The sequence below is a fragment of the Doryrhamphus excisus genome, chromosome 19, assembly GCF_030265055.1.
Source record: "Doryrhamphus excisus isolate RoL2022-K1 chromosome 19, RoL_Dexc_1.0, whole genome shotgun sequence".
Taxonomy (NCBI): Eukaryota; Metazoa; Chordata; class Actinopteri; order Syngnathiformes; family Syngnathidae; genus Doryrhamphus; species Doryrhamphus excisus.
In genome coordinates, this window is record NC_080484.1 from 4,656,637 (window position 1) to 4,684,427 (window position 27,791).

The 27,791-nt window shown below is 47.3% G+C and overlaps 1 protein-coding gene across 1 annotated transcript; it reads right to left on the bottom strand.

The window, feature by feature from the left end:
- Positions 1–69: 69 nt before the first annotated feature.
- Positions 70–27,459, bottom strand: ttc28 (tetratricopeptide repeat domain 28). The gene is made up of 34 exons (XM_058056635.1): positions 27,161–27,459; positions 26,466–26,798; positions 21,350–21,497; positions 21,011–21,283; positions 20,814–20,944; positions 20,177–20,398; positions 19,915–20,103; positions 19,748–19,844; positions 16,905–17,101; positions 16,685–16,838; positions 16,436–16,607; positions 16,185–16,353; positions 15,933–16,093; positions 15,381–15,869; positions 15,075–15,267; positions 14,927–15,007; positions 14,611–14,863; positions 14,433–14,542; positions 11,788–11,917; positions 11,479–11,706; positions 11,250–11,409; positions 9,414–9,554; positions 9,200–9,332; positions 8,956–9,135; positions 8,423–8,889; positions 8,112–8,359; positions 5,710–5,834; positions 5,512–5,589; positions 5,296–5,449; positions 2,634–2,710; positions 2,354–2,483; positions 2,180–2,287; positions 1,298–1,895; positions 70–1,210 (listed from the first exon to the last, which is right to left on the bottom strand). The coding sequence occupies exons 1-34, from the start codon at positions 27,200–27,202 to the stop codon at positions 403–405; spliced, it is 7,179 nt and encodes a 2,392-aa protein (XP_057912618.1). The 5' UTR covers positions 27,203–27,459; the 3' UTR covers positions 70–402.
- Positions 27,460–27,791: the final 332 nt, after the last annotated feature.

A 27,791-nucleotide genomic window follows, 5' to 3' on the forward strand; every position in this document is an offset into this window, starting at 1 on the left:
TGTCATGAACAATCATGGACACGCAATAAATCAAATGCAGTTAATGTTTTTGTGTGATTCTCAGCAGAATAGAAATCAATAGAAATCTTTATTGTGGTCTCAGCAGGTGTCGAATAGTTTAGATCCAAGTATAAAGACTGAATGTGAAATAGTACAGTTCACATTACACTTCATTACAAGAGTTTGTATTTTAAAAAAGGTTATAAAGTCCAACTTCAGCATTCTATCTTGTCTTACTGCCCCTTTAGGACACTCAAACATTCGTTAGAACCAAAGTCACATCCTCATCACACCTCTCCAAGCTATTTTAGAAAAACCTTCTACTCTATCAACCTTCTCAGACCATTCGGTCCTCCCAGCATCATCATAGAAACCAAACAAGGACTTGTCAAATGAAAGTTGTCAACATTTAGAGGAAGGGAAAAAATGTCCTGCTAGGAACCTGAAGTTTTTTCCAGAAGAAAATTTAGTGTTTGCTGGAGTTTTGGAGGCAGGAGGAGGTTTGGCCTCATTGCCGCACTCGGGTGGATCCTGTCGGGGCGAGAGGTTCAACAAACCCAGAACATCTTTCTGCACTGTGCTCATTTTCTTCCCCCCACCAGGAAGTACACGAGCAGGGCACGCCCCCTCATGTTTGTGGACCACCCTGAAGCTTTTTGACTGAGGAACGTTACCATCTAGCTTCGCTTTCAACGTGTTTCCTGAGCTGGGGGCGGGTCCTGTGCCGCAAGGTGAGGCAGCGTCTTGAAGTCTGAGCTGAGACGTAGTGACAGGTGATGAGGAAGGCGCCAGCTTCTGCAGGGAGGAGGACCGGGTTGGCGGCTTGGGCCGGGTCGCTTTGGGCGAGAGAGGACTTCGGAGAGGACGGGGAGAGGACAGAGCTGTGAGACTTGCCCTGCTTGGAGGTCTGCTGAAGGCGCTGGTCTCAGAGGCCTGAAAGGTCCGCGCCCCCCTTGTGAGAATCGGAGTGGTGGGGGTGGAAAGAGAATGCTGCCTCCCCTCGTCCCTCCTGGGGGCCCGCCCTTGAGCTCTCTGCAGGTTCTCCACAGCTTTCATGTGGCTCTGGGTCTCCTCAAGGATCTTGCGGGCCAGTTCCTGGGGGTCCAGTTGTCCTGCAGGCCCATGTCTCTCCTCCTGGGACTTGATGGTGCTGTCTGTCTCCGTGCTGGAGTGCTCCGACTCAGAGCTGCTCATCTTGGCTTTGCCCATCCTGTGAGGAGATGAGCAGGAAGGAACATCAGCATGTGAGAGAGCAGTGATGAACGACTAAAATGTTCTTTCAAACACCGAAACTCACACTTCTTGTTTGGGTTTGGTGGGAACTGGAGGTGGAGGAGCTTTCTTTGGAGACGTCGGCATGCTGACGCTTCCCCTGGAGGGTACTGCGATGGAGCCCACCCCAGCGACGCCTCTGCCATGGCGGTGCCCTGCAGGCGGCGACAGAGCGTCGCATTCAATCCCCCCTTGCCTCAGAGGCTCACTGCTGATAATGGAGTATCCCTCATAGCTATCGTCGCCCGCCTCTCCTTTGCCGTGATTGGTCAACCGCCTCACTAGGCCTCCTGGTCGGCGGTGCGAGGCGCACAGCCCCGCCCCTCCGTGAGCCACCTCCACCGTCTCTTGTGGATGCGAGCGCAGGCTGATGATGTCACTTCCTGCGGGCTCGGGCCGTGATAGGAAGCTGAGGGAGGAGGTGAGCGAGCTGAGGCTGTACACGGAGATGGCGTCACAAGACAGCGCATCAGGGCAAACCGGAGGCAGGAAGGAGGGCCGAGGTGGGGAGCAGCTGAGGGAAGTGGGAAAAGATGGAGGCTGGGGCGTCGACTGCGAGGAAGAGAGGGACTCCAGAGAGGAAGAGCTGTCCATGCTTAGACGCTTGGGAAGCTCTGTGGAGTCTGAACCATGACACACAAGAATAATGCATGATATCAAGGGCCATGTTTATATTTACTGAGTGCTACACATTAAAAAAGAGCTAGCGTACAAAAGGTGCAGTTTCATGTCACGTCTTGTCAAAGCATCTTCCTGCTGGAAAATGTTGATTGAATCTATGAAACAGCACCCTCTGCTGGATTTATAACTGCAGCACACCTTTTTCCGCTGAAACATGCACCAGCAATTCACTTTCTATTTATGTTACCATTAATTGGGATGTGGATAAATGCAAAGTTCTACTTACCAAAGAGAGCCAGCAGAGCCTGAAGGGCAAAGTGCATGACCCTCCTGCTGGCCTGCTTCCCCGTCTTCAGCATGACCTCCTCCTGACCCACTTCACAAAGGTCAAAACCTGCCAGACAAGAATAAATTCACTCAACGGTCAAGCACAATGTTTGCATGCTGTTTGCAGACCCACCGAGTGCAGCGAGGAACTCATGGCAGCCCGGCAGTCTCCACAGTTGCACGCTGACGGACGCTTGGATGGGAGCCAATGAGAAGTCGTGCTCCTTGTCAGCTGACTGCAGCTGCACCAGCACTTGGTGAAACTGTGCAGAGCACGGACAAGAACGATGCTCGCATAAACACACCGTTCATCGTTCCCAACGCTAAGCCTGAGCCACGGCACTGTCGTGCATGCATGCCAAATAACACAACGACATGGACTCGTTAGCGAGGTTGCTAAGTATTTTAGCTACCTTGTGTATGAGCTGCTCTCCAGCTTCAGGTGCTGTCACCAATTTGCAGAGAGCCTGCAGAGCTGCAGGGCCAAGTCCTGAAAACACAAACACATTTGCCTTGTTTTCCTCGTATTGACTTCACTATAGAGCATTCGTGGGCCAAATGTGGCCCACAGGACACTAGTTTGAGGCCCCCGTCTTGATATGAAAGTTTAATGTTAGTGCGGCCCGCGCAAGTTTGATATGGATGCTGTATGGTATCATGTACCCAGAAAAAATGATTACGTTTGATTAATGTTCATGTTAAAGGCTAAATAACTGTTAATAGTTATCCTCCCTATCCGTGTGGAAGTGGTAAGTTTTTGGCAATTTAAGTTTAAAGGAAATAACTTGAAGGCTACCGTTTAGGTCGCTAGCTCTCTAGTTTGCGAGTTAGCATGTGTCTCAAGACCCTGCAGTTGTGCAATATGTTGTAAATAAAAAGAGTATAAATGTGACTATAGTCGTGTTTTGTCATGTCTACAGGGCTCTAATAATGCTTTGTTCATTTTAATCTGAAAAAATAATTTGTCTACCCACCAACTATATGTGGTTTCTTAAGTTTTTATTATTTGCCGTTTTATTGTTATTATTATATTTATTTATGTATTACTGATTGATTGATTTTCTTTATTCTTGATTTGTTTATTTATTTTTCATCTTATTTTGTGTAGAAAAATAAAAAGTAAGATATTTGAGAACAGTGGAATGTTTTATCAGAGCTTTTCTTGTAGAAAATCGGAACCAAAGCAAAGTTTATTCATTTTTCTGTTTTTAATAATTGTGTTTTGTTTTTTTTTGTAAAACCTGATGCGGCCCAGTCTCACCCAGACCCGAGCTCCAGTGGCCCCCAAGTAAATTGAGTTTGAGACCCCTGCTATAGAGTGACGGACGGTGGACGAGTGGTTAGCATGTTGGCCACACAGTCAGAAGATTGGGGAGAATGTCCGCTTGGACATCTCTGTGTGGAGTTTGCATGTTCTCTACGTGCATGCATGGGTTTTTCCCCAAGTACTCCGGTTTCCTCCCACATTCCAAAAACATGCTAGGTTAATTGGCGACTCCAAATTGTCCATAGGTATGAATGTGAGTGGGAATGGTTGTTTGTCTATATGTGCCAGTATACCCCCGCTTAACCCTAGTGAGGATAAGCGGCATAGAAAACAGGTGGATGGACTTCACATAGTTCCCTCTAGTGATTCTGATGTGAACTACCAGAAAATTATGTACTTTCAAGTACAGTAGAGTTGGGTTATTATCTGGGGTTACCATCCAAGGCTGTTGTATTAGATTAGATTGCCTCACGCACATTATTTAAAGAAGAAAATCTATTTCTCTATTTGGCGAATTGATTAGACTAGGGCAGGGGTCAGCAACCCACGGCTCCAGAGCCGCATGTGGCTCTTCAGCCTCTTTGTTGTGGCTCCCGTCACATTGCTCAAGTATTTTTTTTAACACCTGAATGGGGAAAATACGCATCTTTGGAAAAAAATCCGACTTTCTGTGAGACCAAGACTACTTGACCAACTCTGAAGTACTTTTATACCCCAAAATTCCCTCCAAATCTGGCAGTCAATCAAAATCTTGGGAGACTCGCACTTCGCTCTGAATGTGAGCACATCTCTCATTTATTCATTCATTCATTTTCTACCGCTTATCCTGACGAGGGTCGCGGGGGTGCTGGAGCCTATCCCAGCTGTCTTTGGGTGAGAGGCGGGGTACACCCTGGACTGGTGGCCAGCCAATCACAGGGCACATATAGACAAACAACCATTCACACTCACATTCATACCTATGGACAATTTGGAGTCGCTAATTAACCTAGCATGTTTTTGGAATGGGGGAGGAAACCGGAGTACCCGGAGAAAACCCACGCATGCACGGGGAGAACATGCAAACTCCACACAGAGATGGCCGAGTGTGGAATTGAACTCTGGTCTCCTAGCTGTGAGGTCTGCGCGCTAACCACTCGAGCACGTCTCTGCTGTTTTTAAATTATGTTTTACGGCTCCAGTCTATTTTTCTTAGTGAGCCAGGGGGTAATAAAATGGCTCTTTTGATCGTAAAGGTTGCCGACCCCTGGACTAGGGCATGGTCTGAGAAAGGTCATTCATTCATTCATTAATTTTCTACCGCTTTTTCCTCACACCAGTCCAGGTACACCCAGGTACAACCTGGACTGGTGGCCAGCCAATCACAGGGCACATATAGACAAACAACCATTCACACTCACATTCATACCTATGGACAATTTGGAGTGGCCAGTTAACCTAGCATGTTTTTGGAATGTGGGAGGAAACTGGAGTACCCGGAGAAAACCCACGCATGCACGGGGAGAACATGCAAACTCCACACAGAGATGGGCGAGGGTGGAATTGAACCCTGGTCTCCTAGCTGTGAGGTCTAACCACTCGACCGCCGTGCAGCCCCTGAGAAAGTTTAAAAAATGTAAAAAAAAATGTAAAAAATTGTGTTCTATAACAGTGGTACAGGTACGCATCACACTTATTGACTGAATGAGAGGAGAAAGGCTAGAGTAATTTTTTTCCACCAAAAATCAGCGAAGTTGCAGGGTCTCGAATGCCAAAACACGACTCTGTGTGAATCCACTGTATTTCATAAGGAAGCAGGGCACAGGTACCGAGCAGGGACTGCAGGGTGATGCTGCACTGCTGCAGACGCTCTCCCGGGTCTGATGTGGGGAAGAACACGGCCGCAGGGAAACCGGCGCTGCCTACGTCCATGCGGAAGCCCACTGCAGATAGCAGTGATCGCCACCCGGGCACTCCGCCCACCTTAAACGACAGAGCAGGCACAATGACATGAGCAGGGGGGAGCCATGGACACACACACACACCTTGTTGTCCACGCTCTGCTGTGACGTGTACATTGGGTTGGACTGGCCACTGTGAATACGCTGTAAAGACTTCTCCACCTGCAAAGAAAGAAGCCATCAAGACTCAACATTCACTCAGCAGTATTAGAAAGTGCTCTTAGTGGGATGTGGTGCGCTTCCAAGTTCCAAGTTCCAAGTTCCATGTTAAAGACGCCTCACCAAGTGTAGGAGTACTCTCAGGGCGTCCCTGGCCCTCTCCGTGTGCTGGAGGACCTCTGCCAGGGCTTGTCGAACCAGAGACATGGGACTGTTCACTTTGACGTCGCTGCCAATCAGAAGGTAGCCTGAAAAACAACACACAAAAATATTGTAGTTTTTCATTTCATTCAATAGATAGCGAAGACTGTGAATTACATACTATTATTGTACACCCTGGACTGGTGGCCAGCCAATCACAGGGCACATATAGACAAACAACCATTCACACTCATACTAGGGGTGTGAATCTCAGTACTGAGGACGATTCGATACATGTCTCAATACACTGCCAGCAATACAATACTTTAACGATACATGGAATTTTCTGGCGATACGATGCAATACAAGTCACCCTCTTCATGATGATATTGTGATACAATATGATAATCATTTCATTCAAATCAATGCAATCAACGATCAATGATATGGTGCAATTTCTTGCAATATGATGCAATTCAACATGATGCAAATAAGCAAAGGGAAAAAATGTAATTCAGTATGGTCCTACAAAAAGGATTTGGCTTTATTCCTTCTAGGCACTTGGCAGTAAATTCAACTAAAGTGCTTTTTTACAATGCACCACTTCTTGATCATTCTTTTAATTCATCTTAAAACAGCAACAACTTTTCAAAAACAACTTTCCTCCCACTTTCACATCGGCTATGCAATTACAATAGCAGTGGTTCAGTGGTGGAGTCAAACAATGAAACAACACTTGTTGCAGGGACGGACAAATAGCTCCTGGACAATTTGGAAAGCAGCGGAAGATCCACTTGTTCTGACCTGATCTGCTTGGTTCTTCCCTGGTGTCCAACCAGGAACTAGACGGGGAGGCGGGGGTAGACTTGTCCGTGTTGTGGTGTCCCCTTTTTAAGGGGGTCTGCATGTTTGTCGTGCTGCCGTTGTACGGGTTCTTAACACGGCATTCTTTGCAAACGACGGACGTTTTGTCGAGCTTTCCGACGTTCTTTGAGAATCCGTAGTGTTTCCAAACATACCATTTAAACATTGCAGGGGGTTAAATATAGAAACTTCCTCGCTGCTGCTTGCGTGCGAACGTCCATGCTGTTTTACTAGTAGTTGTATGTGCCTCACGGCTTCCGTCCGTATTCAATACAAAAGGCCAAAATAATGATGGTGCATTCATGGCACCTGGGGAACAGCATATGGGGTGAAGTTGAACATTAATAACATGGCGCTTGCATCGGATTTTACCGATACCCACAAACGCATCGCGATGAATCTAGATTTCACCCGTCAGTTGCATCCATACCCAGTGAATGAGCTGATACACTCGCATCAATTATCGATTATTTTCCACACCCTTAATTCATACGTGTGTGCACGTAGCCGATGACTGAGCAGCGGCATCTGAAATGACAACGGTCGTCTCTTTGCGCCGTTAAATTCAGAGGTCTTGCGTTGTGTTTGTTATATCAAGTATCTCTTGTACAACTCTGATACAATCGTCCTGAAATGGTGCCTGCGGCCCACAATGCATTGTGTGATCATGATTCTGTATTGTACACGTGATCCAAGTTGGCGACATAAACAAAACAACAGTATTTTGGACGCTAAACAAGTGGGCAAACACAAGCAAAGGCAAAATTTTGGCAAAAATTTGGGTTGTTAACCAAAAACGGTGCTAACCAGGGTTGGGCGTTAACCAAGGTACGCTGTATTATATTAGTGAGACTAACCACTTGAGGGCGCCAAAGCGCTAGTGGTGTTACACTGTTGTCTCCTCCAGTGGTTACCGTATTTTATGCACCATAAGGTCCACTGTGTTATAAGGCGAAGTCTTATTTCGGTATTATTTCTGTATACTTGACAGGCGCTTCCTCCGTGTTCATGTAAATTTTTCAGTTCCCTCTCATCATTGTCAGAGTCTGTTGTTGTTAGGTAGTCTGTGGTCGCTGGGGGCAACGTCATTTTAAACAACCTGTCTTTTGTTAATCCTCCCAGAATGCTAACAGGCTCTCAATTCATTCATTCATTTTCTACCGCTTTTTCTTCACGAGGGTCGCGGGGGTGCTGGAGCCTATCCCAGCTGTCTTGGGGCGGGGTACACCCTGGACTGGTCGCCAGCCAATCACAGGGCACATATAGACAAACAACCATTCACACTCACATCGGAGAAAACCCACGCATGCACGGGGAGAACATGCAAACTCCCCACAGAGATGACCGAGGGTGGAATTGAACCCTGGTCTCCTAGCTGTGAGGTCTGCGCGCTAACCACTAGACCGCCCTGCCACCCCGCTCTCAATTCATTTTTACAGATTTTGTTCTTACAGTGCGGAAAATACACTTGGTTCCAAAAAGTGCAGATATTTTGTTCAATATGTCCTCTGTTTGCTGACCTGCCCAGTTAGAAGGATGTGAGAAGTTCTTGGAGGTCTGCAGCATCCTCATGGCCTCACTCAAAGCGATGCTGGCTGTGGTCCCATTGAGGAGGTCTCCGTAGAAGGTCTGCATGAACAGCTTGGAGGCAGCGGCCGGTGTAGGCCACAGCGACACACACACGCACTGGACCCCCGCTGCCAGGAAGGCTCGTGTCAGGCCCACCACACCGTCCGCAGTCACCCTGCCACTGGACTCGGGGTACGACCTGAGAACGAGGGGAGTCGATGTTGAAGATCAGGAGGACGATTTAAACGTGAAAAGTACTAACCTGAGGACCACCAGTTTGACGTTGAGGTTGAGCTCCAAGATGTCTGCCGGCGTGAGGAGGAAGTCTTGAAGCGGCGGACTCTCACAGATGCTCTCCTCATCTCTCTCGATCGAGCCTCCATCTTGGTGTGCGGCATCAGTTGACACCATTTTCAGCGCTGGCTGGGTGGTATGTTCCCTGCTGGGGGTGAAGACCAAAGCGGCGAGCTTCCAGGAGACGTGAGTGGCCAAGTGAACGCACTCCGCCCGCATTAGAGCGGCAAGGACCCGCTCCTTTGTGGCGTTGACTCCAGTGAGTGGGCGACACCCGAGCTGCTCCCCCAGCCAAAGAGCCTCATCCTGGGCTGAGGGTAGCGGCCCCCATAGCCAGCGCCTCATCAGGCCGGAAGGCAGGCGTGGTGCCCCCACCACGGCGGCCACTGAACCCCCATCGCAGCATGACAAGGAGCCATCAAGACGTGGGGGTGGCTACAAGTACAAGTACAAGGGATATGAGCTGCTAGCAGTCATAAAAGCTTTTCTTCCAGGTCTTACCTTCATGGAGCATTGCAGGCTCACTAACGACGGCACACAAACGAGACTAAACATCTCATAAAGATACTCGTTAGAGGAGCTGCCTTTGAGCAAGGCAAAGGGCACCAGGTACAAGTCTCCCTCCAGGACTAGAACCAGCTGCCTGTGTCTGCCCACAGGCCCTCCACCGTGCATCAGGGCCTGGAGACGGATATAAGGAGGCGGAGTTATAAGGAAATGTACCGACCAGCATGCACAGACGTACCGCCTCCATCGGCGCAATGAGTAAGTCGTAAGCGGCCCGCAGAGGAGATTTCATTCCCAGCCAGCGGGAAGGAGAAGATGATCCATCCTTCAATGAAGACGCCGAGTTCAGGCTGCTCACGCTCCGACAACTTCTGTTTACCAACACGTCACAAAGACCGTCAGCAACACAACAGGAAGTGGAAAACATCTACATGGAGTCTGCCAGCAGGAACCTGTTAAAGACGTTGTTCCGTGACACCATGCGCAGGTAGCCGCTGGGGTCGTCGTCTGAGCTCATTTTCATATTGACATCGTCAAAGTGTTGATCTAAAACATCTCCTGCTTCACTCTCCGTCTCGCTGCCTGGATGAAGCCTGCAAAGATGACGTAGGTTTCATTCGTTACTTACTGTAGTAGAGATGTCAGATATTATCAGACCCATTATCACATACTACAGTATTAATTGGCCCTGTAGCCTGGAAGCCGCCCATGAATGATACCGGAAAAGGCTGAAATGATACTGTGTCAAAGCCCAGGGCAGTGATACCGATAAAATATAGAGTTTAACCATGTCCAGTATCAGCCCCCGTAGCTGTCCACTCAGAGCGTGCTGCTCTGGTATCGTGCCCGTGAAACAACCAATCAGAGAACAGCGCACGAGCGTGAACACACAGCGTTTGTTTTGCTGCCGTCTGTGCTCTGTCAACATGTCAGCGGTTGACACCCCCGGCGAAAGACAAATAGGGAAAATAGCAAACAGAATATTAGAAATGGAACGTTTTATCACCATTAATGAGGAGGACACTCTTGAAATTATCGAAAAACTAAAAATGCAAATACAAGTCGGAAAACCAAGGGTGACCTCAAGCTTTTTTCTGAACGGATCATCAACTGCAAGAACGAACGAAGACTGGTAGAAAGTATTCCCCCGCCTGAGTTAGACAAATACGTGTCTATGTTTATTTTATCAATCAGAAAAGAAAATGGGGATGAATACGAGCCTGATTCTCTCAAATCAAAATTCAACTCTCTGGCACGTTACATGATGGAAAAACGAAAGCTAAACTTCCATGAAGGCGAACAGTTCAGCCACAGCAGTTGACGTGTTGAATGCCAAATGTAAGCAGTTGAAAGCCGCCGGACTCGGCAACAAGGCGAAGAAAGCTGAATTATTGTGTTTACACTGTTTAGATATAATACATGTAATAAACTGAACATTTTCTGGAAACAAAATGGTCTTTTGATTAAATAGTACGTGATAATAAGCTCATGATTAAATAGTATGTGATAATTAGAGGTTATCACATGGTTTGTCTGGTATCAGGCCAGGTATCATGCCCCCAAGTGTCAGTATCAGCCCGAGACCGAAGGTCATGATACCAGACAAACCATGTGATGATCGACCTTCGGTCTCGGGCTGATACTGACACTTGGGGGCACGATACTGGGCCTGATACCAGACAAACCATGTGATGATCTTATTATCACATACTATTTAATCATGAGCTTATTATCACGTACTATTTAATCAAAAGACCATTTTGTTTCCAGAAAATGTTCAATGTATCTAAACAGTGTAAACTGTATGTTCACACTCGTGCGCTGTTTGGTTGTTTCACGGGCACGATACCAGAGCAGCGCGCTGGACAGTGGACAGCTACGGGGGCTGATACTGGACATGGTTAAACTCTATATTTTATCAGTATCACTGCCCTGGGCTTTGACACAGTATCATTTCGGCCTTTTCCCGTATCATTCATGGGCGGTTTCTAGGGTACAGGGACAATTAATACTGTAGTATGTGATAATAAGATCATCTATCACATGGTTTGTCTGGTATCAGGCCCGGTATCATGCCCCCGCGTGCCAGTATCAGCCCTCGACCAGAGGTCGATACCGGGCCTGATACCAGACAAACCATGTGATAACCTATAATTATCGCAGGAAAAAATAATGCAACAAGCTTGCTAGCACAGTGGACTGATATCAGACATCGATAAGAAAGCCAATATCAAGCATGTTTACTACTCATGTAACATGTATGTACTGCAGTGTGTGGTCAGTGACACCTGCTGAGACGTCCATCAACACCCAGAACCTCTCTGACGTTGAAGATGTACTGATCCAGAGTAAGTGGACCACCACCTTGCGGGCTCAGGCCGCCATCTTGGAACACTGACGCGTCAGCGCCAGCCTCTCCAAGACAAACCTGGTGGAACTTGACGATACCTGTCGCAACACCGCAGGTTGAGACGCGTAAAACGGGCCCCCGGACAGTGAGTGTGATTGTCTTGGTACCTGCGCCAGGAGACATGAGCCAACTGTAGAGGAACCCCCCCGCCAGGGAGAAGTACAGCACCATGGCCTTCTGGGAGTTGACGGTCTGCAGGATGTGCTCCACTGTGACGGGGGCGTGCGGGTCCGAGCCCTCCGACGGCTGGCCTCCTTTCTGACGCTCTACCAGGAGGTCCACGAAGGTCCGTGTCCGTCCTTGCTCCGCTATGGCCAGTGCCTCCTCGTGGCGGCCTGAGACGGCACAGGAAGCAAACTATGAACACTTGGTCAATGTGGTGAAGATCAGCGACTGGCCAAGAGGAGATGATCTACCCAGGCTGACAAGGACTCTCTGGAGAGCCTGGTAGGAGCTGGTTTGAAGATCGAACAGCGAGAGCTTGTAGTCTGAACTGTGCTGCGTCTCGTGGCGGATTGTCTCAAATAGAACTGATGCTCTGTACAACTGAAACACACACACATCATATTTACTGGGGATGTAGTACTAGGGAGAATCAAACCCGGGTCGTCCCAATCTTTTGACTCTGTGGCCAACATGCTACCCACCTCACCTCATACTTCGGTACATGACAAAAATAACAAAATTAAATAAATAAATAAATAAAGATTTTGAAAATAAAAAAATATATTATATTAGGAAAGCAGGAAGTGAACAAATGTAACAGTTACTGATATAAGTACTAGATGGAGGGGTAGGATTTAATAAGCTTTGCTTCTTCCTACTCCTTTTGGACATGTGGAACTGTGAACTGATTATGTGATGCATTCAATTGTAATCTGATGCATGTTCAAATGAAATAAAACCATTACTATTACCATGACCATGACCATGACCATGACCATTACCATTACCATTACCATTACCATTACCATTACCATTACCACTCATCCATCATGTGGCCCTTTTAGTGGACCAAAAGGACAAAATCACAGGTACAAGTGGTCCAAATGAGTTTGGTGATGAGGTGAGATGAGGTGGTTCGGGCAACTGGCCAGGATGCCTCCCAGACGCCTCCCGGGGGAGGTGTTCAGGGCACATCGGACCGGTAGGAGGCCTCAGGGAAGACCCAGGACACATTGAAGAGACTATGTCTCTCAACCAGGCGGGTAATGCCTCGGAATCTGCCAGTAAAAAACGGACGAAGTAGCTGGGGAGAGAGAAGTCTGCTACCCCGCTACCTAACCTCGGATAAGCAGAAGACGATGGATGGATATCTATCTTGGAAATAAGGACCATTCTTTGATTAAAACAATATATTGAGTTAGAAATCCCACAATTTTTGCACATTTTAGTTGCAAACGGCGGCTTGCCCCACTTTGTTTGTTTGACTACTATATTATATTTTATACTACTATTACTACATTTCACCTCACCTATTTTCAACGGGCAAAACCGTTCATTTCAGTGAACCGGATCATTCCGGTTCATTAAGGAAAAAGATCTGTAAATTCCGTTAATTTCTTTAATTCCGTTCATTTCGGTCAATTGGTCGTTAGCCTGTGATCCCCCTGTGCATAGACCCAGTCAGCCATGTCAAGCCAGTCCGTTCACTCATGTTCATGTTCGTTCCGACTCAACAGCTCAACAACACGTGATGACTAGAGCTGTGTCGGTCATGAACGAATGGGTCAAAATAACTAGTTCTTCTTTGTGAATGGAATGAACAAGGTCACCGACATTGTTGGTCAATCTCTCAGTCTCGGTCTTTCAGTCAGCTAACCCCACCCACCCACAGAGCGAGGCGCAACGATAGGATAAGACAGGCAAGCACGGAGATAGTCCCGCCCTGCAAAAGCAACGGTGAACCGACTCTCCAGCCAATCAAAAGAAAAAAGTGGACTGAACGGACTGAACGGGTATTTTAGGGCCGGTGTCCTCGTTCATTCCGTTCACAAAAAAAAAACTATTTCTTTCTTTCGTTCGTTCATGACCCATTTTTAGTGCTTTTAATTTGATGTTGTCGTAGTTTTACAGAATGCATAATAAATAATATAAATTAGATGGCTATAATGTACGCATGTTTTGCTTAAGTGTTGAAAATCCTTCCAATGACTACATAGCGCACTGCTAATGCTATTTACATCCAATCTTGTCTTCAGTCATGCTAAGCTACCAAGCATGGACGACAAATGTTGTGCTGCCAGCCGAGGCTCTCGCGTTGTTTAAGGCGGTTGCTAGTCTTGCGATACTCGGTGCATATCTCTACAATTGATGACCGTATTTTCTGGATTATAAGTCGCACTTTTTTCATAGGTTGGCTGTTCCTACGACTTATACTCCAAACACTGGACACCTTTTCTGTTCATGATTATTTTTAGTGTAGCTGAATAACCATTGTGTTAGCATATCTTACACCTATTCAGCCTGTTCTCTATTCTTTTATTGTTAGAACTTGCCTTCCAAGAGGACATAATGTCTGTTTTGGTCAAGTAGAGTGTAAAATAAATTACGCGCAAAAAATGCGACTTATACTCCAGTGCGACTTATGTATGTTTTTTTCTACCTAATTATGCATTTTTGGCCTTGTGCGACTTATACTCCGGAGCGACTTTTTGTCCAGAAAATACGGTAATTGAAAGTTTTATCGCTGATTCTTATCGATCCAGGAAACTGCTACCAATGCAGCCACATCTGTGTCAAACCGGATCGGTTCAGTTTCGGTCACATCGGCTTATCGCTCACAACACTAACAATTACAAATCTGGTGAATAAATTATTACTGACTTATGGTGAATGAGTGTGCTCTCTGTGGAAAAAAAATGCCTATTTTTGGAGAAAAAATATAGTAAAAATATATATTTTAACCAAAAATCTTCAAATTTTAATGGTGAATAATAAACGGGTGAGCATCCACTATCATAGCATTAACAGCATTCACATAATAAATCATAATGTCATGTAGAGATGATACATGCTGTTACAGCACTCACCACTGGGGGCAGTACAAACACACACACACCTGGTGTTGGGCCTCGTCCATGTTTCCAGCAGCCCACAGAGACAAGCCAAGGCGATGGCGTATCTTGGCTTCATCTTCTTTGCGAGCTAACTGCTCAGCCAGGCGCAGACCTGAGGAGGCGATGCTAAGACAAGTAAGGACTCTAGTCCGACTCCTTGATAAAAGAGGAGTTCCTGACCTTCTTGCAGGTACATGACAGCCTGTGTGTAGTTGTGCAGAGCATGGTGGATCCTTCCCAGGCTCGCATAAGCCAACGTTTTTGCTGCCAGGTTGTTGTTTTGCGCCGCCACACTCAGGTGCTGCTCCTGGAAGACCAGGGCCCTCTCGTAGTTCCCCATCGCTTCGTAGGTCAGGCCCAGGTTCCCGTAAGCTCTGGCCTGGTTCTTCATGCAGCCCGTCTGCTCCGCTATGTCCAAAGCTCTTTGATGCCACTGTGGAGGTAACGCTTGATTAACATCGGGATGGTTGGCGTGTCAGTGAGACCACCTTCACACCTGTCTAGCTGTGGCGTAGTCGGCTATCAGCTGATAAATGCCGCCAAGTGCATCGCTGGCTTCTGCTTCTAGGGATTTATCCTGACAGGAGAAGAAGGACTGTTGACATTTCTGGAGTGTTTCTGCACCAAGAAAGATGAGCGCTCACCCCAGCCGAGCGGGCGATGTTGAGCTGATGTTCCAGGCAGGACAAGGCCTGCTCGTAGTTTCCCAGCTGGCTGTGCAGAGCGCCCAGCTCGCTGTAAGCCTGCGCCTTGCCTCCTGCTGCCCCGCCCAGCTGGTGGGCCACCACCAGCCTCTTCTCAAAGCACACTAAAGCTTGCTGGAGGTTGCCCACAGACCTGCACGAAAATAGCAAAGGTTAACCTTCCCAACTGACCTGGACCGGACTTCTCCTATAAGGCGCTAGTACCTATTGCATAATATAACAAACAACACGGTGTGCCATCACTACCTGTGAGCATTGCCAAGTCCTCTGTAGGCTTTTTCCTGGTCCTGGACATGGTTGAGATTTTGAGCCACAGTCAAGGACTTGTCGTAACACTGAATGGCTTCCTCAAAGTCCCCCAGGGCGTTGTAGCAGTCAGCCAGGTTCCCGTAAGCCCTTCCTCGATCTGACACGCTCTCCCTCGCACTCAGCTGTTGCAGTGTGGCCAGCTGCTGCTCAAAGAAGCCAATGGCCTCCTCAAAGAGCTCCATGTTCATCTTGGTGATGCCCATGTTCCCGTGGACCTGGGACTCCAGACGGGCATCGTGGAGCTTCTGAACCAGGCTCAGCTGAGCCTCATAGCACTGCAGGGTCGTGTTGTAGTCTCCCAGGGCCATGTGCACGGCAGCCAGGTGACCAAAGGCGTGGCACTCTCCCTGAGGGTTGCCCAGATCTTTGCGAAGGGTCAGCTCCTGGCTGTGGAAGGACAAGGAAGAGTCCAGCTGGCCGAGTATCCTGTCAGGGGGATGGAGGGTAAGATAGTGACCTAGAGAAGAATTTAAACTTTACTGACCACACCTGTGAACTGATCCTAGAGCAGAGTAGGCATCAGCCTCCATCTTCTGATCCGTGATCTCCTGAGCCAGAGATAATTGCTGCTGGTAGAAGCTGACCGCTCCTGATAGATCCTCCTGACAAACGTTGATATCTCCAAGGTTCCCCAATGCCCGAAAGATTGCCTGCACAACACAACACAATGGAGCATTCTTTAGTGTTTCATCAATGTCTTGTGAAGACTCCACAGCCATTTTAGCCAACATGGATGTTCACCTGTGTATTGTCCAAAGCTTGGCCCAGCAAGAGAAGATGTCTGTAACACTCTTCCGCTCTGCTGAACTCCCTCAAGGCTTTGTGGGCTAGGCCCAGGTTACAGTAGGCTTTAGTCTGGGCCAGCTTGTCCTGCAGGTCTTTGGCCAAGGCCAGATCCTGTTCATAGTATCTGACAAGTCCAAGATAGAAGTCCAAGTGCGTTATTGATCTCAGGCAAATCTTTACTGACTTTTGTGAGCTGAAGTTCTGACCTGACAGCGTCCCGGTACTGTCCCAGGCAGAAGTGGGCATAGCCGAGGTTGTGGCAAACTTTGCCCTCTTCCTCCAGGTCCTGAAGGCTCGGAGCCAGGTCCAAGTACTGCTGGTAGTACTGTAAAGCCTGAGCGTATTCACCTCTGAAGCTGTGGAAGTTGCCCAGGTTTGCTAGAGAATGGAAGAAGGGGGCAGATTTGTCAGTCCAGGTCCAATCATAGTCTTTTGTTGTCTTTGGTCCGGCTTGCCTAAAGCTCGAGCTTCACTTTGCGCATCATGAAGCTCCCGTGAGATGGTCAGGTGGTGCAGGTAGTGCTGGAGGGCTCGGTCCAGAGCACCGAGCGCCTGGTAGGCCACTGCCACGTTGCCATGCGTGGAGGCCTGGGAGGGTCTGTCATTCACCTGAAACACATCACACATTCCCACAATGCTCCTCTGCGCAGGAAGAGATGCTAAAAGGAGCGTCACCTCCAGTGAGATGTGCAGTTCTTGGCGGTGGTAATGCACAGCTTGGTCGTAGAGGCCCAGAGCGTGGTAGGCGTTGCCCATGTTGCCGTAAGCTCTCCCCTGGGCGGCGTAGTCACCCAGCTCCTGGGAGAAGATCAGATGAGCCTTGTGGAGCTTCAGAGCTTTCTCATAGTCACCCTTTAACTGGTGGATGATGCCTGAGGAGGAACAATGGGAGGAAACACTGAGCTTTGACAGACAGATCTCCACACAGAAAGATCTATACTACTTCCTGTGCAGGGTTGCTAGCTGATGAAGCTAATGTAGACACTGAAGACAAATAGGCCTGTCAATATTGATCTTTGTTCAAGTAATTGTATTCTCAGGGTACTGAACCAATCGCAACTGGACTGTTCAGGTTATCTTTGAAGACGTTTCGCCAACTGTGAGCCGGGATTCTCCTGGAAATAGGGCTGGCTGTATGTACGTTTGTGCTTCAAATACTACTATTAAACTTCAAATTGTTATTATCAAATTAATATGCAGACTTCCATCACAGCCGTTAGCCATTATAAAAAAGTCAATCTCAAATTCAAGCCATTCAAACAAAAGGATGCAAACATCAGACTGAAATAATAAAAGATATGTAGGATGATTACTTATCTATTTACGTTAAAGTGGGCCTTTTATGCTCATTTTTACGCCATTTGTATTGAGTTGTGGACTCCTATAGAGCAGCTACACACAATAACCATCACCGAAATCTTTCTAGTCCTTCCAGAATCTGCACCTATTCAAGTCTGTTTTAATGTATACCACCCACGGCCCGTCTCCAGGCACGCCCACTCCGCTGTGGTTGGTCACACTCTCAGGTGCTTAAAAGGACTTCCAGTTTGTGCCGCTAGCTGCGCACCCAACTTTATAGAAGTTGATTAACGGTATAGGAGTTGATAATAAACGTCAATTTATCGTTTTCAAATATCGGCTTTTAACATACAGCCAGTTGAGACTGGACAGTCCGAAGTTTCTCAAGAAAAGAGGTTACTTCAAGACGTCTCTCAGTGGTAATAGCTTTAGCATTTTAGTGTTTTCTACAGCATCGGTGACATCTAATGTGTTTTGCGGGACTACCGGCGTGTAAAAAACTCGGATAGAGCCCCTCATTGTGGCGGGAAAAGGCTGTTAGCAACCCTGCTTCCTGTATGCACACTCTATAATGCTGCACAGACAAGCGCTTTTGCTCCATGACTTACACAAAATAAACACAGTTAGGACACTGATAACTGTTACTGTTACTGCTGGCTCTTCTGCCTCTTCCACAAGACCAAGTAGCATTGGAAAGGTGTAGGGTTTGTTGGCTAGTCCAGCAGCATACTGGCCCATGTTCACAAAACAGTCCAGCGTCAAATGCCGTAGACAGATTAAAACACATTTCTTTTGCTAGTAAGGAATCAGGAACTCCAACCGCTTGTGCCTGATGGTAGCGTCTTTAGGAATTGTAAACAAATGTGTCTTTCCTGTACAAGCCATTGCTAGCCACGTAAACACAGAAGCAGAGCTTGGGGGGGAGGGCAGCAAGCTCATCAGGATTACAGCCACGCTCATATAAGGAAGTCGGCTCTTCTGTGACATCACAAAGGAACAGTTTTGCAACGCCCTCTGGAACCGAGCTTTTTGAGCCATCCCAACCGTCATTATCTGAAACTCTGGCATCCTTTAACACGAGAATACAACATTCTAAATACATTCGTAGGTCAGAAAAGTGGAAAAGCATAAGAGGCGCTTGACGCTTTTTAAAAATATTTCTTTTATTTCTGACACGGAATTTCGAATTAATCAATATAGTTAATTCATTCATTCATTCATTTTCTACCGCTTATCCTCACGAGGGTCGCGGGGGGTGCTGGAGCCTATCCCAGCTGTCTTCGGGCGAGAGGCGGGGTACACCCTGAACCCTTGGAGTTGCCAATTAACCTAGCATGTTTTTGGAATGTGGGAGGAAACCAGAGTACCCGGAGAAAACCCACGCATGCACGGGGAGAACATGCAAACTCCACACAGAGATGGCCGAGGGTGGAATTGAACCCTGGTCTCCTAGCTGTGAGGTCTGCGCGCTAACCACCCGACCGCCGTGCCGCCCTATAGTTAATTCATTATCTTCATTATTTCAAGCTAATTAAGATAAAAAGGTTGGTGTTTTTTAAGTGTGCAGGAGTAGGGGGTACATGGCTTCAGGTCAAATGTCTGAAGGGGTACGCCACTGTGAAAAGTTTGGGAACCACAGAACTAGAGCTATCCTATGCTAAAAGACTAGATAGGACTCGGACAGTACTAGAGCTGTCCTATTTTAGTATCGGTTCATGCTTAAAGACTAGAGTAGGACTAGAGCTAGATACTGGGTAGAACTAGGATAGGTCTATCAAGTAAAGACTATGATAGTTCTATCTAGTCTTTGTGCATGAACTGTTAGAACTAGTGCTGTCCTAAAACTAAAAGCATAAGACTCGAGCTGTCCTATCTAGTCTTTCCCTATGAACTGAAGTTTTGCATCTCATCTGAACAAGCTTCACCAGAAGTGTGTTGAGTGTTAATTAGCAACACCCCCCCCCCCCCCCACCCCAATCCCACTGGCTGTTGGTGGCTCCTCTATGAGTTATGTCCACTTCTTTTCCAACAACCTCATGTCCACACATACACACACAAAGTCCACTCAGCAATGGTGTCAGGTTGAATGGTTCTTCGATACCACAGTGACAGCAGAAACTTAAACCTTAATTAATAAAAAATGAGTGCTGATTGGCTGGAGAGGTGCAGCAGCAGTCATGTGGTAAGGTGATCTCGTATTATCTTCAAGATGCACCTACCCAGGTTGGAGGAGGCTCGGCCTTGAGCTGCTACGTCCTGCAGCTCCTCAGCAATGTCCATCTGGTGTTGGTGGTACTGCAGCGCCCTATCCAGGTCCTGAGGATCAGACACAAACATGAACCAATGTTCTTGAGAACTTTGGTGGTATAGTTGTTCAAGCTGCGACCTGGGTGCATCGAGCCGCGTGGCCCAGCCCGGCAAAGGCCCTCATCTCTATGGTGCGGTCCGCCAGTTCCTGGGAGAGCTTCAGGACTCGAGTATGGTAGGAGACGGCCTTGTCGTAGTCCCGCTGAGAGTGGTAGGCGCTGCCCAGGTTGCTGTAGGCCCGAGCCTCCTCGTGGCGGTTCTCCAAAGTCTGACAAGAAACGCGGTGATGACATCAGAAGCTGCAGCAAACATTCAAGATGGCTTATGAAGCGGCGTCACACCTTGGCGATGTCCAAGTGCTGCTCGTGGCACTGGACGGCACTGGCAAAGTCTCCCAGTGCGACGTAGACGGCGCCCATGTTGCCTAGCTGACGGGCCTCCGAGAGACGACATCCGATTTGTGTTGCTAGAGCAACGCACTGCTTGTGGCTCGTGAGTGCGTTGGGATAGTCGCCGATGGCTGTGTAGACGTGGCCCAAACTGCTGAGGGCGTCGGACGCAGCCTGAGGTCAGGACACACGTTAGCACTCGGGTTAGCAGGAAACACTAGCATGCTCGCTCTGCTTCGTCATCGTCTTCTACCCACTCAAGTGGGTCTCTGATTTCATCATCCTGAATCTTTGGATAATGAATCCACACTGCGGAAACGTTCTAAAGAAATCCAAAGCAGCTAAACTAGCAGGATGCTAATAGGCTAACATAAAGATAGCATTAGCATTATCCACTCTGTTTACACCATTACAGTTATCAAATATTTAGTTTTTTGTAGTTTTTATTAAACATTGAGAAGGGGCATTTTTGGTGCACAATAGCATTCATATTTATTTGGAGGGGAAACACGGCCATGACAGCGACTGTAGGTGGCGGCCATATTGGCGCACCAGCATGACGTGGTAAATGAGTGCGTCGCCTTCAAACCTCTTTGTCCTTGAGCTTGATGGACAGGACAAGTTGCTGCCTGTGATTGGCCAGCGCTTCTCGATAACTGCCTTTGGAGAAGAGGGCGGAGCCAAGATTGCCATGGGCGCGGCATTCACCCGATTGGTCGCCTGCGGGTGAGATGAGACACTGGTTCATTCTTCATCTTTTCCCGTGGGTTGACAAATCTCACCCACCTAGAGTGCGGGCCACCTCCAAGTCCTGCTGCATGTAGGTCAGGCTCTTCTCCGTGTTGCCTAGCGACCAGTACGCGGCGCTGAGGGCCGAGAAGACGGAGCCGCGCAGCTTCAGCGAGCATGTGCCGATCTTCAGCGCCGCCTCCAGCGCTGCGGCGGCAGCGACATGGAAGCCATGAGTCAGCAGCTCCTGGCCGATGACTGACACGACCATGAAGGGGCTCCTGTCCAGCTTCATGGAGCGGAGCTGCTGGTAGGTGGGCTTCAGGGTCTCTGAGGGTGGGGTGAGAAGGCGGCCATGTTTGACTGAAACTTTCACTGACAAAATGAACTTATTACCTCTGAGCGGGGACTTCATGGCGGCCTCGACCATGCCCGACAGCAGCTGTAGACTCTTTGGGTCCTGAGCCAGGCCCGAGGCGAATGCTGCCAGTGCGTCTCCATGACGACCCAGGTACTGCAGAGCCACAGCCTGACGGAAGTATGCCTAAAGATGGCGGGAACAACAGTTTTTGTACACTTTTTTGTGAAATTATTTAGTGTGTGTTATTCTCTTAAAATGAGTGTCTTCAGGTGTCTGATTGGTTAAAATGGCTTTATAGCACCCCCTGTTGGGCTGGTGTTCACCCAACAGCCTGCTCATGTGTCCTTTCTCCTCATTTGTTTACCAATTTTGTGCCATAATAGCGAATGAAAGTAATCACATTACATGTCCCGCCTGACCCTTGCTTTGTCCAGCACATGCGACAGGGTCAAAGTTCAAGGTGGGTCGCGAGTAATTGAAGTTGACCTGAAAGTACGATATAAATGATGTGCAGTAGTGTGTTATTAGCGAGAGCAGATGCTTCGATTAGCACTGGTGACGTCACACTGATGGAGGACAGATGGTGATGTCAATGTAAAGTGGACTTGATGGAGATGGATGTCTCGGGGAATCAGACATGCGACACACAAAGGCAACATGAGTTGCGTTGGGCAGGATGCTGCCTCTACTTAGCTATGGTTAGCATCACGGGTACATGCATACTACTGGATGCTACGCTAACTAGCTAGTTTGCATTAACTGAACTGTCAAGCTTGATTGTCCCACACAAAAAATATATTTTACAAGAATGTCCAATATTGGCTTTTTTGACAAAAAAAGATATGCCGATATTATACAACTCTCAATTTCCGATACCAATATCAGCCGATACCGATATGTGTAACATGATATATCTCCTGTGGTGGAATGAACACATATGTGTTGCATACAGCATTTTTTTAATATCGGTTTTCATGATGGAGAAAAAAATTTGGTACCAATATCAACCGATATTGCATTTTTATGCTGATAATTATTATCGGACATGCCTAATATTTTAACATAAAATGTTTTGTTTTGTGTCCATTTAGCCGCATGCTAAGATTAGCATCGCAAAAAGAAGTGCGGACACATTCTACCGACACCTCACTCGTTACACTGCAGCTCCTGTCAATCAAACTCAGACATGCACGCCCAGTTGCTGTCAATCATAGACCTATCTTAATTAAACAAGGCTACTGTCAATCACACACAAATAACACTAATTAACCCTACATGCTTAAATTGCATTTACTATATAAAACTTCCCTTATGTTCAAATAGATTGTAGTCCTGTGGGAAACACTGTATATAGTACAGTATATGCATTTGCACTACACAAAGTAGTACTACAAACTCTTGAGCATACAAGTTGACTCACCTTCCTGCGAGGCTGCCATTTCATCATGTTGACCAACCACACAACTTTACAACACCCTCGCCATCCGCCTCCAACGCCGCCAGCACGTCCCTGAGCGGCGTCCTGACATCACAGCATCACCTGCTCACTCGTCAGCCTCACAGCCTGTGACCGCTCACAGAGACCGATGCTGACACATGATAGGCTGCACTGATACTCTGACACCTCCTCCGTCCTCCTCTTCTCAGACACACACACACACACCACTCTTGTCCTTCTGCAACAACACAAACTACAATCAATACCTACCACGTGTGGTATTGATTGACTACCAGTTCAGATGTAATCACACCCATTTACCTCCAAAAAGCAGAAATGTGTCACGTGGTCCACTTTAAGTTTGACGTTCTTTTTATTGGAACAGAAAGAAGCAGTACCACATCACACCGGCAGGTGGCGGCGTGCTCATGCTGACCGGCAACACGAGCCACGAGCCCATTCAACAACAAGCGCATTTGACCTTTGAACCCTGCCTGCCTCCTCTGGCCTCAAAACTAAACGTCGCACACGTTCATGCTCATCCTCACAGGGTCAAAGGTCATATTAGCAATCACGGAGGGGTAGGTAAAGGTCAAAGTGAACGTCACAAGGAGGAAGCTATTCAGCTATCACATCTGGCCAGCTGTGGATGACAGTAGACGCTTGGTGAATGCTCATAGGCTGACTGAATGATGACGTCATCACACATTGCTTATAAAAGTAGAAAGAGTCCGAGGTCAGCACAGCAATAAAACACTAAATACAATAATTATTAATAAAATAATAAATACAATATTTTTGGTAAAAAGACAAAGCACTAGCAACCTTTTCATGTCGACATTAAAACTAATACACGTGTTATTACTGAGCGACCTGGCAGTTTTGTGATCTCCGAGCGTCTTTGAACGGAACGTACGCCCTGCCACTTGTGTGTTGTGGCTGCGGAGGTGGAGGACAGTTGAGTTCAGTTGAGTTTGCCGACAGTAGCTTGTTGTCTTTTTTGCACCCCAGAGACTGTTCGGCGACAGCGTCCTCGTCACCCCGACAACGTCCGGGTAGACGTTAAAATACTTAAACTTTAGTTATGGTGGTGGCTGTCCGCTGTTCATCAGAGCCTGGCTGTCCGCGAGCCTCACTTATTGTATTCTTCCGCGCTCGTTCGTGAGCGAATCTCGTGTTTTATTGCTTAATTTATTTATTTGAGTGCGTATGTACAGTAACGAACTGAGGGACATCTGTACATCTAGATTCATCTTTTTTCCCCTTCTTTTGAGGGTGTAAAGTCTAAAAGGAGTCCAATGCTGACCTCTAGTGGCAGCATTGAAAATCGATATCTTTCTTGAACGGATTACTACCGTGAATAAATCAAACTACTTCTGGTAAAGTCAATGATTCGTGAGTGTCTAAGAGTGTTTCATGTGTACAAGGTGGTTCCCCTCACATGGGCTGTGGCACCAGGCCCAGGATTAGCCAAGTGACCCAGACTGAGGTCTGAGCCGCAGCCTGCCATGTAGGTTCTCCCTCAAGGGGAGGAACCCCAACACTCTCTAATCTCATGCGGTCCACCTTCCTGACGGAGCCAGCCATTCTGGTCCTGGTCCACTGGTAATGACAGGGAAGAACCCACAAGGCCTCTCAGCTTGAAGACATCTGCTGCTCACTTAGCTTGTTGAAAGAACCAACACGCATGAAGCTCATCAGGGGCACAGCTCTTTCTGCCCCGAGTCTAACTAAACCCAGCAAAAAAATGTTTGCGTGTGTATGAGAGGTCAAAATGCATAGAAAAGTTTTAAAGCATGTTTTAAAAAATATTCGTGTGGACATGAATGTTGCCATTTGTCAGTAGGGCAGTTATGACCGCGCCCTACAAACTCTGCCTAGCAGCAAGAAACCTAGACTGTTGCTCCGCATTGCTGAATCTGCTTTCTAGATCACGTTTTGTTTCCCTTTTGTGATAGTTATGAGGTGTACATATAAAATAAATTAAGAAGTCAAACAATAAACGTGTTGAATGATGCTAAGCTAGCTTCAGTGGCTAATTGAGCCAACACACAACCTCACTGAAGTCTCAATGGAGACATCCAAAAGACAAGGACGAAAACACAAAAAGTTCTTTGGACATCTTCTTTTCTGACCTCAGCGGTGACCCGTAGCCAATCAGGAGGCCAGGCTGCACTTGCACACTGCACACACACACACACACAGCTTCTGTTGTTGAGCCAAATGGAGGCCAAGGCCGAACGCCAGCGTATAAAAAAACTAAAAAGAACTAAAAGAGCTGTGCAAAGCTACCAACACACACACACACACTTCCGACCATTCTCTTTCACAGAGGCAGGAAGTCACACACACACACACAGAAAAACGCGTCTGTCACCCTCGCCATCCTTTACTTCCCAGGCAGCGCCATCTTGTACGCTTGGCTACAGAAAAAAACAACACGTGTGTTGCTTCTTTTACGGCGGGGCTACCTTGTGATTGACACCTCAGCACACATGAGCTTAATGAGCTTAGCATCAAACGTGAGGAAGAAGTATATGTGCAATGATGCTAATGCTAAATTAGCCACCTCTCCCATAAATCGCTTTTTGGAAGATTTTTTTACGGGTAATTATCTTTTAAAGAAAATACTGAAGACAATTTTGGTTCTTAAAGGGGACCTATTATGTTTTTTTCCTCTTTCCTGACCTATAAATGTAGTTAGAATGTTATATTCTTGTGTTAAACGATACAAAAGTTTCAGATAATGAGCTTTGCGCATTTGGAAGTGAGCCCTGAAAGACGTTTGGGATGTCTCAAAACGCTCGGTTTCAGAAGGCGTGGTAAAACTGCCTCTTTGTGATGTCACAGAGGAGCAGGCTTCCTTATATGGGTGTGGCTATAAGCCAGATAATCACAGCAGAGTGGGCGTGCTTGGAAGGAGGGTCTGAGGAGGGATACATGAAAACAGACCGTTGGCACTTGAACCACGAAATCCAAAGAAATACAGCTGAATAGGTGCAGATTCTGGAAGAACTAGAAAGCTTTGTGTGCGAGTTATTGTGTGTAGCTGCTCTATAGGAGTCCACAACTCAATACAAAGGAAGTTAGGATTTAGGCTAGGAGCCTGACACTAGGAGCCCAGAGCCACCAGCCAGGAGTTAGTGACGATAAAGTAGGGGCTAGGAGCTAGGAGCTAGGAGCTAGGAGCTAGGAGCTAGGAGCTAGGATCAGGGAACCTAGAACCTAGGAACTATGCGATTAAACCTAGGATCTTGTGGCTCCGGACCTCTAGCGAACTAGGTGATAGCAACACAGATATAGTGGCTAGAAGAGAAGGACATGGTGGTAGGACGTAGTAGTCCTCGGGAGTGTGACCAATCACAGCGGAGTGGGTGTGCTTGGAAGGAGGGTCTTAGGAGAGCTACATAAAAATAGACCGTTTTCACCAGAAGCACAATATCCAAAAAAATACAGCTGAGGTGCAGATTCTGGAAGAACTAGAAAGCTTTGTGTGCTGGTTATTGTGTGTAGCTGCTCTATAGGAGCCCACAACTCCACAAGGGCCGAAAAATAAGCATAATAGGTCCCCTTATTATAAAAAACTGCTCCAGTTTTTTGTGTGAACACACTTGTTGAGGCTAATCATTCCAATGATTGTCATGCTAACGTCATGCTAACGATACTAATGTAAATTCTTTATTGAATTGAAGCATGTCAGTAGCATGTCCTACCTTGGTCCATTTAGGGTTGAGGTCTCGCGCTGTGTTGGCATCCTCCAGCGCCAAGCTGTACCGACCCAGTCTGAGGTGGGCCGCCGAGCGGTTGCTGTACAGGACGCAGTTCTGGGGGTCTAAGGTCAAGGCTTCCGTGTAGAGACGCACCGCCAGAGCAAAGTCCTTCTGTTGGCAGGCCTGGTTACTGCAGCGCACCCGTTCCAAGAACTCGGCTTTGGTGGGACCGGCTTCGGGCCCTGGTGGAAATCCCGCCTTCTTCTGGGCCGCCATGGCTGAGGATGAGGCGGCTGAAGAAGAGGCGGCGGTGGAGCGAAAGCCCGACAAAGAGAACTGAGGAGGAAAGAGAAGGCAGAAATCAGAAACCTAGTGGCCTGGAGGACTTTTAACTATTTTTAAGTATATAATGTAGTAGTACATGTGAAAAATAGTGTGTATTAAATTCTAAATTCTAGAAAAAGCATATAAATAAATAGCATTTGTTGTGTTGTGTTGACACTCACACACCATTGTCAACTTTCTACAACAACAAGCCACCGGTGACGTCACAAATCCAGCTTGAGCATACTTTAAGTTGCCAGCAGGAAACAAACAACTTCAAAGTTCTAGAATGTTCTGCCGGCACGCAAGAACACGGTGAAAACAACTATCGATGTGGGGTTTTTCACGTGTAAAAACACCCCGGCGTCACTCACCTTCTCCCCGGAAGCTCGGTTCTTCTCCATCAGAACTTTCATGTCTCATCAAACTCGTGACGCAGCGCGGCAAAGAGTTCTGGGAGGTTCGACTGCTTCCATCCGGAACCCGCACGCCATGTTTGCAGGAGCTCACCTCCTCCTCCTGCCCCGCTAAAGGAAGGTGCTTGTGGCCGAGGGGGGCGGAGGGGCCTGGAGATCCGGTCCGGCGGCGGTCCACTCGGCATCTGGAGCCTCTCAGACCCAGTTCTTACGATGACGTCACAGAGGAGTTAAACCTGATTAAGAGTGTGAACGTCTCATTGGGTCTGGTCAGCAAACAGCAGCAATAAATACAAAATGGAGCCTAAATACACTCATACACAAACACGAATGAATATAAATAAACTGCATTTATGTAAAAGTGTATTAGAAGTCGCCGCTACATTCTTGTAGTGTCCACTAGATGGCGACATCGTACATCGTACAGCCCGCAGAAAACAAATACAAAACAATGACATAAATACAGTAATAATGGCATAATGATATTAATATATTTATTATTTCTTAAAGGTAACACTAAAACACTTGAATGCATTTGCCAACGTGAATAAATATAAATATACTGCATGTATGTAAAAGTATATTAGAA